General features: G+C 40.4%; 4 protein-coding genes across 4 annotated transcripts in view; 2 read left to right on the plus strand and 2 right to left on the minus strand.

Moving 5' to 3' along the window:
• Positions 1 to 7,309, plus strand: part of mgat4a (alpha-1,3-mannosyl-glycoprotein 4-beta-N-acetylglucosaminyltransferase A) — a 33,873-nt gene extending 26,564 nt beyond the window's left edge. The window contains exons 8-16 of the mRNA XM_079357255.1: positions 518 to 632; positions 1,380 to 1,510; positions 1,604 to 1,711; positions 1,804 to 1,878; positions 2,011 to 2,129; positions 3,766 to 3,844; positions 4,168 to 4,228; positions 4,669 to 4,781; positions 4,909 to 7,309. Of these exons, the coding sequence (XP_079213381.1) occupies positions 518 to 632; positions 1,380 to 1,510; positions 1,604 to 1,711; positions 1,804 to 1,878; positions 2,011 to 2,129; positions 3,766 to 3,844; positions 4,168 to 4,228; positions 4,669 to 4,781; positions 4,909 to 4,935 (828 nt within the window). The 3' untranslated portion in view covers positions 4,936 to 7,309. The remainder of the gene's footprint in view (positions 1 to 517; positions 633 to 1,379; positions 1,511 to 1,603; positions 1,712 to 1,803; positions 1,879 to 2,010; positions 2,130 to 3,765; positions 3,845 to 4,167; positions 4,229 to 4,668; positions 4,782 to 4,908) is intronic.
• Positions 1 to 15,594, minus strand: part of mfsd9 (major facilitator superfamily domain containing 9) — a 73,352-nt gene that overhangs the window by 25,419 nt on the left and 32,339 nt on the right. The gene's annotated exons all lie outside the window — the stretch shown is intronic.
• On the plus strand, positions 7,557 to 9,386 carry coa5 (cytochrome C oxidase assembly factor 5). Its single transcript, XM_079357275.1, has 3 exons — positions 7,557 to 7,814; positions 8,429 to 8,512; positions 9,077 to 9,386. The coding sequence occupies exons 1-3, from the start codon at positions 7,713 to 7,715 to the stop codon at positions 9,116 to 9,118; spliced, it is 228 nt and encodes a 75-aa protein (XP_079213401.1). The 5' UTR covers positions 7,557 to 7,712; the 3' UTR covers positions 9,119 to 9,386.
• LOC306832517 (inosine-uridine preferring nucleoside hydrolase) lies at positions 9,384 to 13,336 on the minus strand. Its single transcript, XM_079357270.1, has 7 exons — positions 13,231 to 13,336; positions 12,388 to 12,500; positions 12,058 to 12,245; positions 11,280 to 11,459; positions 11,087 to 11,198; positions 10,784 to 10,920; positions 9,384 to 10,022 (listed from the first exon to the last, which is right to left on the minus strand). Exons 1-7 carry the CDS (start codon positions 13,290 to 13,292, stop codon positions 9,669 to 9,671), a joined length of 1,146 nt encoding a protein of 381 aa, XP_079213396.1. The 5' UTR covers positions 13,293 to 13,336; the 3' UTR covers positions 9,384 to 9,668.

Below are 15,594 nucleotides of genomic sequence, written 5' to 3' on the forward strand. Positions count from 1 at the left end.
ACAGTTGCACCCATGTCAAATTAAAACAAGCAGATGTCAGTGTTGTTGCAGTTGTTCATCTGAGCCAGTTGTTGTTGTTGTTGTTTTTTTTAGACTGGAGCCGGTTGTACTTTTTCTGAGCCTAACCATCTCAGACTTCAGCAGCTCGTCTCTGCTGTCTCCTCGGCTTCACTAGGTGTTCAATGTTGATATAAATGTCCTCTCAGCAGATTTCCACAAGCAGACATTCACAGTTCAGTTTAACTGTGTCCTTATTCTCCCTTCTTTTTGTCTCATGAACGCGCTGTATGATTTCCATTCTCTGCTCTCAGCTGGAGGAAGGAGGTATTTCCTGTCCGACACCTACTCTACTACTCTAGTTTAGCAGCTCAGGAACTTCCCACCTCAGATCTGAACGTGTTTTTTTCCCTCGTGTCAACATAGAGGAGTCTCCCCTTGATCAACCTCTCCATCTGCAACAAACCCAAACTTCCCTCTGTCTCACATTTTGTTCTTTTTTACGCTTCTGTTCCTTCAGCTGGAGGACGACATCGTGGCAAAACCAAACTACTTTGCCACCATGAAGAATTTTGCCCTGCAGCTGTCATCAGAGGATTGGATGATCCTGGAGTTCTCTCAGTTGGGCTTCATCGGTACGATCTATGAAGCACAAATTCAATTGTCTAAATCCATCAGGGGTCTGAAAGATGAAGGGAGCTCTGCACAGTCAGCTGGTAGAAAAGCTAGTAATGGTTCTTACTTTTTGGGACAGGGGACTATTTAAACAAACATTGTATAGCACTTGTAGGGTTTATGCTACACATGGTAAAGTGCTTTATTTTCTGGCATGTGACTGTATTTTATTCTGCGCATGAAGAATGTGATTTTAATTCTACAAAGAAGTTTAGAGTACCGTACTTCCTGTCAGTAGCTTTGGCTAACCACAATCTATTTCTGTCATGGGTCGCTCTTCTGTTCCGTTTCTTCTTCTACTGTTTAGTCGTTTGTGGCTTGAAAAGATGTGCGCTCATTAAGCCTCCCAACCATTTTGAAAAGGTGCCGTTATTTGACAGGTAGAAGCTAATTCAAATGCAGCTATACATTATAAACTTCTTTTGGTACATTTTTATTTAATTAAACAAACAATACAACATAAAATCTCACATTTTGAATGAAAATGAGTACAAAGAAGATTAATCTTATATAATCTGCCCCTTACATTTTTAATGAGGGATGGCTGATCTTTAGTCCAAGTTAAAAGGTTACAATTGTTTTCTTGTTCCATGGAGTTAGATTTCTTGCACGTCTTGTAGCAAATAATAAGATCATGTTGACGCTGACTGCTTGTCCTCAGGTAAAAGGGATGGTTTGTAACCCCTCTTCTGTTCTCTGTCCTTCAGGAAAAATGTTCCAGGCTCCAGACCTAAACCTCATCGTTGAGTTCATCTTCATGTTCTACAAAGAGAAACCCATCGACTGGCTGCTGGATCACATCCTTTGGGTCAAAGTCTGCAATCCAGAGAAAGACGCTGTATGTGCTGCATTCACTGTGTTGATACTGTATGACCTCCAGTTTAATGGGAGGTGATCTCTTTAACGTTTTTTCTTTAAATGTTTTTTGAAGAAACACTGTGAGCGGCAGAAGTCCAGCCTCCGTGTGCGATTCAGGCCCTCCCTGTTTCAGCATGTGGGACTCCATTCGTCTCTTGCTGGGAAAATCCAAAAACTCACAGTAAGTCTCACTCACTAGCAGTCATTTCTTTACAAAAACAGGACAGTCAACTTCCTGTGAGTAAATAGTGATGCGTGCGTGCGTGTTTGTAGGACAAGGACTTCCTGAAGCCTCTGCTCCACAAGATGCATGTGAATCCCCCCGCCGAGGTTTCCACTTCAATGAAGGTATCGTGTCAGAGTTTCTTAGAAGATGTAAATATCCGGCTCTTGACTGTGACGTTTATTTTTAACTCCTAATCATTTGCATCACACGACAACTTTAAAATCAAGTGACCAAACGGGTTTGTTTTCACGCAGGTGTATCAGGGTCACACACTGGAGAAGACGTACCTCGGGGAGGACTTTTTCTGGGCCATCACGCCGACAGCAGGAGACTACGTCCTCTTCAAATTTGACAGACCTGTTAGCATAGACAGGCAAGTGTTAAGGGCTGTAACGATTTCGAGAACAGTTTCTCTTCACCTACATTCAAATAAGATGTCGAGCATGCAAAGGAGAATTGCACTTGAAGTATATTTTCTCAATATGGCCAAAGCGTTTGCTTATACAGGCACATGCAAAACATTTCTTTTTCCTCTTTCTGATCGCTGCCCTTCAGTGATTTAGGTTTAGCTTCTGTGTGTGTGTGTGTGTGTGTGTGTGTGTGTGTGTGTGTGTGTGTGTGTGTGTGTGTGTGTGTGTGTGTGTGTGTGTGTGTGTGTGTGTGTGTGTGTGTGTGTGTGTGTGTGTGTGTGTGTGTGTGTGTGTGTGTGTGTGTGTGTGTGTGTGTGTGTGTGTGTGTGTGTGTGTGTGTGTGTGTGTGTGTGTGTGTGTGTGTGTGTGTGTGTGTGTGTGTGTGTGTGTGCGCGCTGCATGTCTTCAGGGATCAGGGTGAGTTAATGAGAGTGCTCTAAAATAAGCATTCATAGCCCAGCCTTCTCTCTGTGGACACCAGGGTAGAGAAAGGGCAAGGCGGTGAATATAAAGAGATGTGATGGAGGAGACGGACGGCCTGGATCAAAGTAGACCTGAAAAGGATGTTAAACATAATGACAAATACACAAACGATAAAATTCTGGATTTGGTGGCTGCATGTTAGTGCAATTGCACCTGATGTTTGGCTGTGAGGCAGGATAGGCATACTGCCTTATTCCAAGTAACAACGTGGTGGAGAAATGTACATTTAGCTGAGGAGCAACAGCATCCTACACATTTCCTTTAGTCGACATGCCTGTGACATGTTCTCACGTTGTACTTAATCTGTGGCTTGTGTGATGAATGTGCATTAAATGCTTCTGTTTTATTTTGGCTAGACCTGTGTAATAACCATGCCGTCAGTCGAGTTAAATTACACAGATAAAAAAAGAACGAAATGAGTATTAGAGTATGAGTATGAGAAAAAGTATTTTATATATATATATATATATATATATAGAACAACATTGTAAAGAACAATCAGAAAATATATCCTTTCATGCTCTCAGAAAATGGTTTGTAACTTTGCACATTTGGTCATTTGGAGGTTTTAGCGTACAGTGGTAGAGATGGCATTAGACAGGATGACACACTTCGGAGGCTGCAGGTCATTTTTCGGTGAAGTGGCAGTGAGTTGGACAGAAGCCATTGACGTTCCCCTGTCTGACTCTCAAGTGTTTTGTCTGCTTTTGAATGACACCCATTGTGTTGGCTCGGGCTCTTCAGCCTTGCTGATTAGACAACATCTCATGAGCCTTTTTGTTTAAGAGACATACAGCACTCTCTCTGATGTGTCTCTGGCTGAATAATTCTTCCTGTTTTCTCCTGCTTCTTCTTTGAATCTTATCAACCTTGTGTTAGTATTTTTTAAAAGTCATTTTGAATTCATTTTTACTTCTGACTAGTTTTTCAAAAGACTTTAATCATCTCTATCCAGCTAAATATGAAGCCCTGGTGACGAGATGCTTTGTTTGTTACGTAGTCAACCACATTTCCACCGTTGACTTCATGTACTTTGTATGTGTGGCAGGAGAGGAGTGTAAGCATTGCTTATCCGTGGAGGTGTATATTCTAACAAATGCTTGATTTGATTGGCAGGTTCCTATTTCGCAGCGGTAATCAGGAGCACCCAGGGGACAAGATCGAGAACACCACAGTAGAAATACTGCCTGTTTCGGTAAGGAAACGCCTCCCCATCACAATCATACATCCGCCCCCAACCACAGTCTGCCCCCGTTTTGTGGTGTGGTGTGCAAACGGTTTTGATTGGATTACATTGAGCGGTTGCTCTTAGGGACATAGCATATTGATTATTGACAGACATGTAAGTGTGACAGAATCGTTGCAGCGCCGGAGGAGATGCATTCTTACGCTGTGATCGCCAACCAATGCAGGCACAGCTGTTAGCATGTGTTCAAGTGATGCTGCAACAAGGACTCAATATCATGTGTAGTTTATATTGAACCCAACTGTCCATTCCTTCCCTATTTTACATATTAGGAAACTGGACTGCAGACCAAAGAAAAGTACAAGCGAACTGAAGACCGCTTTTACAGGATCGGTGAGTGGACCTGTCTGTTTGTGTTTAAAGTGTGTAAGAGCATGCAAGCACGCTGAAGCATCATGATCAGATTACACACTCACTCTGAACGTGTCTGCAGTGAAAGACTGTGGTCAAACATGTGTGAAATGTTCTCTGTCACGGAATCTTTTTTTTTTTTTTTTTCCCACACCAGTTGTTCATCTTAAGTATTCTGCTCTTCCTGCAGTTCTTTGTCTTCTTCTTTACACTTAAACTTTTACTCACATTTTAGCTTTTTAGGTAAAAAACACAACATATTTCAAGCGTGAAACTTAGTGCTACAAAGTTATGTTTCACATTTAGTTTTCTCTAACTTGAGAACCTAAGTAATTGGTCACTTGTTCGCCGCCTCCACCTCTCTACAAATATGATCAATCTGGCTTCATACATGCTTTTTTTAATGTGCTAAAACCCCACAGGTCAGTTTGTGAAAGGTGTGTCAGAAGGCGCTGTGGATCCTGCTTTCAATCCCGTCCTTGCACTTCGACTTTCAGTTCTCAAAGACTCGGCTGTGTGGGCAATCCTCAGCGAAGTAAGCCAATTTCACGCCACACTGTTTATGTCCTGTCCAATCACATGATAAAAAAAACAATGTTTCCATAGACCTCAAGCTGCCTTGTTTCTTTTTTTAAACATGATGCTCTGCTCTCCTCCTGCAGATACATATAAAGAGGATAGCTGGCTGATCCTTCCAGACTCGGGCACATGAATGATAGCCCTAGGGGGACTAAAATCTCCAGGACTGGCTAGGCGGGGCCTCTGGCACCCAGCAACCAGCAGTGAAGTCATTAGAGTAGCTCGTCTGAGCTCATCTGAGGAACGCCACCTCTCTGTCCCCGCTTCTCATAATGTACTTTATTTTGCTTCCCATCCATTCACTTCTCTCTGCATCTCTCCCTCACTCTTGTGCTCTTAATTCATTTTAGTGAGAATGTGAAAACTACTGTCTAACAAACAACAGTGAAGTACGTGAAGACATCTGTTCCCAGCTCTGGCTCTCAAAGTGACTGTTTTACTCAGCAGCTTTGAACACAATCAGAAAAAAAACGTCTGGGATAAATGAAGACAAACCATCAAATGTTGGGGAGAACCAGTCACCTGGCCACTGGTTTACATGCTGCCAAATCTTTCTCTGTTACTCGATGCTGCCACCTCTGGGCCCGCTGGGGCATTGCACTGTCACTAGCGCCTCAGCTCAGCCCGTGATGACCAAGAATGTTGTCATCACTAATGGCCGGTCGCTCTCTGTTCTCCGCAGAGAGGGGACGGAGCTCTCGATCAACACCAGCCCGTACAAAACAAATTTTTCCATCACTTCCAGAGATTTGTCAGTCCCACTCAAATACTCCACTTCTCCTGGAAAAACAAACAAACAAACAAAACAAAAACCTCAGGATGAGCCAGTCAGTAACAACGTCGACCAATCGGCCAGATTCAGTGGCAACTACCCCAATCCATCAAGAAATGAAAACCATAACACCTTATCTGTTTCACCTCCTGTCTGACAGGTCGTGTTTGACCTCAGTGTCCATTTATAGTAAACCAATCAGACATTGCCTTGGCGTCATTTTCCCGAAGGAATATATTGTTATATTGATATATTATTACAGCTATGACGATCTATGAAGGTGACTTAATTTATTTGAAATAAATCTTTAATTTGTACAAGAGGTAAAAATATATTTTTATTGTATGAAGAGATGTTTATGTTGGCTGGGAGTCTGTTTTTGTTTGCATTCGTGTTATGTTATCTTTCTTGATTTCTATAGTACGTTTTTGTTTTCATCTTTATGGCTACATGCGAAGAAGCTTTGTGTGTTGGTGCAAGTAGCTGTGCCTGTTTCTTTTCACTTGAAGTGTTATGTTTCAACTTAAACGATTAATTTCACTGCTAAAATACTGAATGGTAGGAGGTGTGAATAGATTCTACTGAAGAAGTCTTGAGTCGAAATTTTAAAAGAATGTGCCTTACACCCATGTCCCTTGAAAATAGTCTCAGCAACAATATTTCAATCTGTTCCCTCCCCCCTTCATGTTTTCCCTACACTTTGATTGCTGGAAATGCTAATTTGTCTTTTTAACACACGCAGTCCAAGTGATTGGATTTTAGGAACTGTATCTCTGTGTTCTCACTTGAAACAGCGTTATTTGCACTGTGTTTTTAATCATTTCCGTTACCATGACATCCTTCACCATTGTGCTAAAGTTGTCATCTTCCCATAAAAGATGCTTATTGCGATTCTTTTTGTCCCATCAAATGTCCGTTTTTTAATAACCGGACAGAATATTGACTACTGATCATTGCAGAGTGCGCCTTTTGTGTTGTATGATTTGGTTGAGGTTGTGTAGTACTTCCACTGATTGTAAATATATATATAAAAAAAAAAAAGCAGCAAGCATTATCTGTCCTTCCCTCACTCACTTTCTCTCTCTTCTCCATCACTTGAAAGTTTATTGAAATTCACTTGACATGTTTTTGATTTGTGTGTGGCAAATGTTTTGAGTTGAAGCTATTTTTAAATGAAACCTCATTTTACATTGTTGTGGTTTATTTAAGGGGCTAGTGAAGTGCCTTTTGTTGGAAATGAAACAAAAACGGGACAAAACGGCATAGTTTATTCGTAAATAATGAACAATGTCTTTAGGTCAAAGCAGACTCCTCAGCCTCTTGCTAGAGCTGCGCAAAAAAAATTACGTGGCTTGATTTCTGGCTCCTTATCAGATTGTTTTTTTAAGTCGGGAGAAGATAGGAGCAAGTCACTGTAACTTCCTGTAAATTCAGCATTTGATAGGGGAAATATACTGCTTACAGGATTGACTTTTCCCTCAAGCTCTGCATCTACGCACACAAACAGTAACTGAATGCATGAAAACAGCATGAATGGTCTTGTGACCCCCCCACCCCCATACTGTATTTGCAGAGTGGATCGCAGAGACAACCACATACACCCATCGGTTCATGTGCCTTCATCATTCATATGTTTATGCCTGCCTTTGATGTTTTTGACATCATTTTTCATGGACATCTTTGAAATAAATGATAAAAGTTGGTAGAACTCATGGCCATATTTGTGTTGTGATTTCGTTCTATTTGAATCACTCATTCATCTGCATCAACAGGTTTGATTTGGAAAGAAACCGGTAAACAAAAAGACTGGCCTCCAAAGATTAATTCGACTTATATTTTTTTTGGACTTTCCCCTGCAGTATAGATCTGTTCACACCATTTATTAAAAAAAAAAAAGAAAAGAGAAGTACACAGTCGATGTACACAAAAAACTACAAGTTCTCCCAGCATGCCCTTCTTTGTTGCGGGTACTTCCGTCTTCCCATCATGCAATGTGGAAAAAAGATGGCTGAAAACTTTCATAATAACATTAGTGTAACTGCTGTTAGCTTGCCATTTTCAACACTTTGAAGGTAAGCTTAAAGGGGATACAGCTGTTTCAGAGCATTACTTACAATGCCGAAATATTACGAGGACAAAGAGGAAGATGACAGAGCATGCGCGGGAATCAGGGAGGACTTTAAGGCCTGTCTCCTTCAGCATGACTGTGTGGTGAAGGTAAGTAAACGTCCTTTATTCTGCCATGACCAACTACAGCTTTAAGAGAATATACCTATCGACTACAAGCTTCCCCAGAAGGCTAAAACCTGCCTCATACTGGTTTAGCATAAGGTTATTATTATCTAGCCTACTGGGAGTAATGGTGACGATAAAGCAACATACCTAATAAAAAGTATTAAAGGTTAATAAGACTAAAGCAAATTTGTCTTCAGTCTAAATCAGCCTTGACCAACCTTTGGCTCCAATGTGTCGCCTGAAATGTTTATCTATTTGGTCAGTAAATATAATTGTATATTAAAATACATGGGAAAAGGCTGATATGTGGGCCAATGCTTAAACACGATGCGAATGAACGTGACTGTTCTCTGCGTTGTGCAGAAATCATATCCACCTGAAATACTAAATGTGTGTTTTTTTTACGTTTGGGGTTACTGTGAGTTTGGTGAAGTCAAAGTGGGGTCACAAGCTTAACAAAGGTTGAACCACTGCTCTAAAGAGGCACCTTTTATTTCTGTCATCTGCAGTGTAGCACTACGTCTTAAGAGTCAGACAGGGCTGTAGGCTGCTCATGATCTGTACGTACAGTATATTTACTGTTCTTAATTTATCAGGAGGGGAAGCTGCCCAGTGAGTGTTTGAAGGAAGGCCATTGCAAAGCCCTGCAGACATCATTCTTCGAGTGCAAGAGGTCCATGGTAAGTCTGCCCAGTTCTGATTTTGAACTTGGGGAAATTTCATATCCATAAAAACAAACAGGGCAAAAGCTAAACCCTACATTGCACCTTTATAGAAAAGAAATACTCCATTATGTTGCCACAATCAAAGACATTAAGAATAACAAAGCTGCATAAATCATACACTATCATGGAGACATTTTGTGGAAGTAATCTGTAAAGTCCTTTTCTCTTTCTTCTTGTTTGCTGTAGGATGTCTATAAGTATGTATTGTTCCATGTTATATTGTTTTGTTTTGTCAGTATGTAAGAATGTCTATAGGTATGTATTGTTTCTTGTACGTTTTGCACAATTTAAAAAAAAAGGTAAGTCCGCCCAGGGGACACATTTGTCAAACACATTTCTAAAAGTAGGAAGTGGTGGAAGAGCGAAAGGCAACAGCGGGATATTTATCTTCCCCTTCTGTGATGTGGCTCAGGGCTGCTTCCCCCACAGTGACCAGAAGCTAAACCAACATTTTGGAAAAAATACTAATATTGAAAGCTGTGTTGCGCCCTTAACTATGTGATTTTTGTATTTCAACAGCTGGACACGAGATCAAGATTCAGAGGAAAGAAAGGATACTGAGGAGCCATAGGAACTCAGCCTCATGGGTGAAGGATTAGCATCGCTCGCAGGTCACATCACGAGCGGCTTTACAACGTGTCGAATCAGTAGGTAGCAAAAGGACTACCAGCTTTTAAAGAACAATGAACTCTGACACTGAAGAAAACAAAAAATGACACGCTGAAAGAAAAATGTGCGTTCACTGTCTGGAGCTTCATCTGGATGAAACAGGATGTGACTGTGATGTCATGAAACAACCACGTAATGAATAAAATGATGAGAAACATGATTGTTGTACATTTAATGAAGTGCTTTCATCGAGAACATTCTTTTTTTTTTTTTTTTTTTTTTTTTTTAATAGGAATTTATATTAGAATGTATAAAATGTGTCTTTTGTCCCAGTGTTTTCTCCTAGACAATGTAACAAATATGTAGTGTACAAGTTGTTCGATGTCATATAAAAAACCCCAAACAGACACAAATAGAGGAATAATTCTTAAAGAATAGAATTATAACTAAACTGAAAATGTGGACGGAAACAGCAGACGTTTCTCACTTAAGGGTGAAGCTGTTATTTTAAAGCAGCCATCATCATCTGCTCAAACTTCTTCATATCCACCTTCTTGATGATGAAAGCCTTCTGAGGACTCTTCTTCTTCATGAATCCCACAGTATCGACTATCATCATGCCTCTGGTGTGTGTGCCTGCAAGCTCCACGCTGACCGGGTACTCGTCGCTTTCTAAGACGAACGAATCGTCGATGGCGGCCGCCATGGCGTACGAGTCGCAGGAGACGAAACCTGTGCCGGCGACAAACTCTTTCTCGCAGCGCTCGCTTTTTGAGGCCTCGATGCTGTGGCGGAAGATCCGAGCCATGAAGCGAGCTTTGTCGGTGTCCTGCGCCAACCAGGCGTCACAGAACTCCTGTCAAAGTGAGGAGAAAGGTAAACGCAGAGCAGCAGCCGTTCCCTGATGTCTTACTTTGATTAAAACAGGCGAAATGGATTCTTTTTTTTTTTTTTTAAGGGTCACATTTTGAAAAAAACAAACACTTATCGTTCCTGTGTTTGACCTTTAAGAGTCCTGCATTGAAATGAGTTAGCCATCCAACTATTCATCTAAGCATCAAATTAGAGCACGTTTAGAGCAGTTTTTTATTTCGTATCACTGTGTTGAAACAGGCTGGGTTAAAACTGCTGAATAGAATATGATTTCTAAGTTTAACAAAAGCCTTTGTATGGCTTATAGACTGAATATGATTGAACCTATCACCTATCGATCAGGTCAACTACGCATCTTACCATAAGTAAAATCAAACATGAGTGGTTAAAATGTTCATCCTCTAATACAGTGTGTGCAGATTGATAGATGAGCTGATAAAACTGATTACATTTTTTATACTTTTGAATGAGTGTGTAGACAAAAGCAGAAGCACTTTTGAGAAACTGCAGGATTTTGCACCTCTGCATTAGCTTCACTTAAACAATGGAGGTTGCTGCTTGTTACGTCTACATCCACAGCATTAGAGCTAACTAAGCTAATGTGTGAAACGCAAACATGGGATTAAAGGTTAATATTGAAGCGGTTGAAAGGCCTGATTCTGCCCATCAGCCGCCAATCAAATAAGCCTGCACTAAAGTATTAAAAGGAATTTAAATGTAATGATGTGAAAAAGGAGGCCTTACCCAGGACAGCTTGCTGTAGCAGGTAAACTCCCAGCAGGCCAAGTATGTAGGACAGTTGTACTCGTTTAGTACGATGTAGGCAGCTTCTGGATCAGCAGCGAAATTAAACTCGGCACATACTGTGGTGTTTCCTCGAGCTGAAGGAGCAAACACCAGAGACTCACTGATTACCTGCTGAGCTCTTACAGGGAGAAGATGCACCAACGACAACACAATAAACAAGCATTTTCTTACTGAAGCCACAGTGAGACCTGCCTCTCAGGTGAGATTGACATTTTCTAAGTGATTAATCATTTAACTGACACTCAGTGTTGCCTCCCATGATGTAGAGTCCTCGGAGTTTGCTCGGTAGAGATGGATCCATCTTCACAGCCAGAGCCAGGTTGGTAAGCGGTGCCGTGGCAACGAAAGACACCTGGGGAATACAGTCGGATTTAAAAAAAAAAAACCTTAACGAAGAGCATTCTCACAGAAAGAGCCGTGTCACGCCTCTCACCTCTCCTGGGTTCTCATTGACGATCCTGATCATGGCAGACACAGCGTCCTCCTTCTGAACCAAGTCAACACTGGGAGGGTTGGGGTCAGGGGCGTCTCCCAGCCCGTCCAGCCCGTGGAAGTGTCCTGCACTGATGCTGTTTCCCAGGATGGGCTTAGCAGCTCCTTTAAACACTGGAATCTGGTAGGTGAAAAAAACACAGGAATCGTTTCCTGCTGTTTTACATTCCTAGTTTAAAACGGGGCAAATACTTAAATATTGTTGTTCATTATTGTTATGCATGTAAAGAGACAAAATGAAGGGGTCGCCGATGTCGTAGCGGTTAGGTGGTGCGACGGAGGCTGGGCTCTTTCAAGCAGGCAGTCTTGGTTCAAGTCCAACCTGAGACTCCTTTTACTTATGTCAGTCCCCACTCTCTCTCTCTCTCCTGAGGATGAGGATGATGATGATGATGATGATGATAACAACGTCAGATAGTTGGTTTCATATCCTCCTTCAGGGTGTAAAGCCAAAAGCTGACAATAAACATGTTGCCTGTATCTAACTGAGTTTGTAGCGGATGAGTCGTTTGTCCAGTTTCTGCCTCAAGTCATGCGGCCTGAAGAACAACAACTCACTGTTGGTCCATTTTATAAAAAGCACCCTGACATATCACATGATGCCAGTAAATTCAAATTAATTAAACTCTCGGCTCTTCAGCAGACACACAAATACAGGTCACAAAAAAGTAAAATATTTATATAAAAAAAAATCTAATCCATCACAGTTCTGCACCCACCTCCAGTTTATTGCAGGTTTGCAAAACTCGCAGTGTGTTCTTACACACGTTCTCCACTTCTGTGTTTCCGTGCACACACGTGATACCCAGTAGCTTCACGTTGGGGGCGGCCAGCGCCAACATGATGGCTTGAGCATCGTCCGTCCCGCAGTCTACATCAGCCAGCACCTTCTTACTCATCACGGATCCTGAGGAGCAGAAACAACAATCCAGCATGAACACGAGCCGCAGTCCTGACTGTCCCTCTAAATGTTTGGAGAGTTTAGCTCCTCTTGTTAATTAAACATCTAAAGTTCACATTTACGACGGTGGTGTTGTGACAAAACCTACCAGTCACTGAGCGTGTTATAGATGAACAGTAGTCTTTGCAGGCTTGTGCTCTTCCTCTCACAGACCAGAACAACCGACGATCAGCTAAAAACAACCTTTGAGCAGAGAGTGGACTGAAAGGGAGGAGTTAAAAAGTTAATACATACACTAGTGAGTTGTTGATCAATGACTTCTATTCTCACTTCTGGTACAAACATGTTGAGACACTGTAAGATTTTTGGGTAAAAAAAAAAAAAAAAAAGTGTAACTCATTTAGGGGGTCCTGAAATGGAGTACTACTCATAATACTGTCTAAGTACTTTAATTTATGTTAGTTGTCCTAAATTCAAAATTTGATGTACTTCCATTTAAAAAAATAATACATACAATACAATAATTAATACAGTTCTCTCCCTTTTAGTTTACTTTGTTCTACTTAAACACGTATAAATGTGAACTAGATTATAGTTAGGGTACAAAAGTGCTTTAAAATGATTTATTGTGTAATAAATAAAAAAGCTGTAACTGTCAGATATATGTACTTAATTACGTACAATAGTTCCTCTAAAATGGCTAACTAGATGTTGATAGGAAAATAACTAAACATTTAACGCATCCCGTGATGTGTGTGTTTAAATATAGAAGCAAAGGCACATTTCTGTCATATCTGCATCTAAACGCAGGGAAATGAACGTCACACCTTCCTCATTCTGTACAGTGGTCAACAGAAACACATGCTAACATGACAGCTATGAGAAAGAAATGTGAATCAATATCAAAGTTTGTGTCCACGAAAAACACGTTTGCTCTCTCAAAAACTCTTCAATTTGTAGGCTGTAGTGTGGATGTACTGCATCCCCTCACCTCCCCACACAGCTGCAGAAAATGTGCGATGTTGTTCCAACACGCCGGATTATCAAAGCCATGGAGACTAATTGTGGCCAGAGAACGTAGCAAAGTAAGAGGGCTCACTCTGACGTCTTTTCTGCGCACCACAGGACAGAGACAACACCAGTGTAGCTCGTGCGAGCTACACTGGCGTTGTCTCTGTCTACGACGTAGACTGTATAAGATCGTTATTTACAGTCGAAGATTCATACTGGGTTGCTCTCTCAATTAAATATCGTGAAACTATACATTTAAGAAATGTCGTGCAAGGCAAGAAGCTTGACCCCCACAGAATAAATAACCTGGTAGCCCAAAATCACTTTAGTAAGCATCATTGACGGGATTTTCTTTTTTTTATCAAGCCATATCATTATTTTTTAAATAGACAAATGGTTTTTAAAATCTTACATTTTCATTCTCCCTTTCTGTAATTCTGTATTATGCGTTCCAATTTTTGTAGTCTTTAAATAAATCTTGAGACAGGATTCTCCTGCATCAATAAACGATCTAAGGTAACTTCGTCACTTCCCGAAGCTCTTAAAAGAGCGCGTTTGTTTTGATTTCTTATTACAGAAGGTGTGATATTTACATTTTATTAAACTGTTTTTCATTGAGTATTTATTTTTAATTTAGCTTTAAATTGCTTCACTTTAAGTTAATTTGCGAAGATACAATTAGGAAAACGTTTTTTGTCCTTGCTCAATTCACAAACAATGATTTCTAAGCAATTTTACTCACAGTTTACTCGTTTAAGATTTCTAAGCATTTATTCATCCAGTTTTATTTAATACCTTTCTTAGGGTGTAGGGGCCTCCCACATTGTCCTGTCCAGCCTGTGTGCATGGTACAACTGATCATGACACGGTCATAACTTAATAATAAACAATGGATAAAACTATAACAGCATTTGGTAACAGCAGCCATAACTACATGAACACCTGTAAGCAAAATAACATTTTCAAAATAAAATCCACTGTCTCTGTATGTTCTGTACAGTAAGGTACATGTGAGCTTGGAGCTGGTAGACTGACAGCAGAAGAGGTGTTATTGGTGTACAGTCAAATGCAATCTGCATTGTTTCCTTTCTAATAGGTTTCCTCAGCAGTATACAGTTGCAATAATATAAAGTAGTAGCATTTGTCAATCCTCATGCAGGTTGAATTAATCAAGCTTTAAACCAATTTCATCACAAACTCTATCTATACGAGTGCTGTAAAACTGGAAACATACACTTGATGAATTAAACCCAAGTTTGAAGGGCACTAAAATCACTAAAGTGCTGCATACTGGAATATGTGTAGATATTAGAATTATAGGAAATGTGATTAGGTTTGTGACCAGTTCCTTCAACATAACTTCCAAAGTAGCATCACAAGAATATTATAAATATGAGACATCATATCAATACGAAAAAAAAACAAAAACAAAAAAACGACTGTGCTTGCTGTAGAGGGTGATACGGTGTAGATTACAAATGTGGTTAAAGAAAAACACATGAAAAAGTATGAGACAGCAGATGGGAACCAAACAAGTCTGAAATGAAACCAAATAAGTGTTTAACAGCTTTCATTTTGCAGTGCAGGTTAGATCCAAAAAACCCATCATAACAGGCCAACAAAAGGATCCTATTTGCTACACTAGACCATCGCTCCTAGTCTTTTTAAACGTGTTCTAGTGTAGCCTTACAGGTTTAGGTTGACAATATTCATAGTTGTATTTTTTTTGTCAACAAATCCCATGGAAAGAGCAAAACCAGAAAAAGTTTTATACATGCTCCTTGTCTCTTTTACTTTAAGGTATGATTTTTTTAGGCAAATAATTGTTCTGGGGCTTGTTACGCCTTTATTCAGAAAGTGGATATAGTTGGAAAACGGGGAGCGCGAGAGTTGGGAGTGACACACAGGTATGGTGCCACAGGTCGAAGTCAAACAACTCACTTGGAGTATAACAGCCTCTGTGATGGGGTGCCCAAAAAAACACTAGGCCAACAGGCGCCCCCTGGTGCAATTCTAAAAAGGATCTCAGTGCTACCCTAAAACTGGTAACTATAGTGCACATGTCACTCAAAAGATTCAGTGTATTTGTTGGAGACTATTTTCAACAGTGGAGTAATACACATATGATGCTCCTTTGATTTTTCAAAAGGTAGCAACATGTACTAATTTACAATAAACAAGACCTATGTTTGCTGTAATGTTGGAACATTTCTGACAGTAATATGGTGAAGCTTATTGGTGTGTTTAAAGTTTTTAGGACAAGAATGGAGCTCTTCTACACACATTGTTTCGGTCACACAATTTTGGTCTTGGCACAGGATTTATTGACAAAAAGAAGAGTAGA

This window comes from Symphodus melops (assembly GCF_947650265.1).
Source record: "Symphodus melops genome assembly, chromosome: 12".
In the NCBI taxonomy this organism is placed as follows: Eukaryota; Metazoa; Chordata; class Actinopteri; order Labriformes; family Labridae; genus Symphodus; species Symphodus melops.

Bases quoted from the DNA above. Each gene is read 5' to 3' on its own strand.
- coa5 (XM_079357275.1), top strand. From the start codon at position 7,713: ATGCCGAAATATTACGAGGACAAAGAGGAAGATGACAGAGCATGCGCG. The intron at 7,815-8,428 runs GTAAGTAAACGT...TTAATTTATCAG, and splicing joins AGCATGACTGTGTGGTGAAG to GAGGGGAAGCTGCCCAGTGA. The intron at 8,513-9,076 runs GTAAGTCTGCCC...GTATTTCAACAG, and splicing joins TCGAGTGCAAGAGGTCCATG to CTGGACACGAGATCAAGATT.
- LOC306832517 (XM_079357270.1), bottom strand. From the start codon at position 13,292: ATGGCTTTGATAATCCGGCGTGTTGGAACAACATCGCACATTTTCTGC. The intron at 12,246-12,387 runs GTAGGTTTTGTC...TCTGCTCCTCAG, and splicing joins TATAACACGCTCAGTGACTG to GATCCGTGATGAGTAAGAAG. The intron at 10,921-11,086 runs GTCAGTTAAATG...TTGCTCCTTCAG, and splicing joins CATGGGAGGCAACACTGAGT to CTCGAGGAAACACCACAGTA.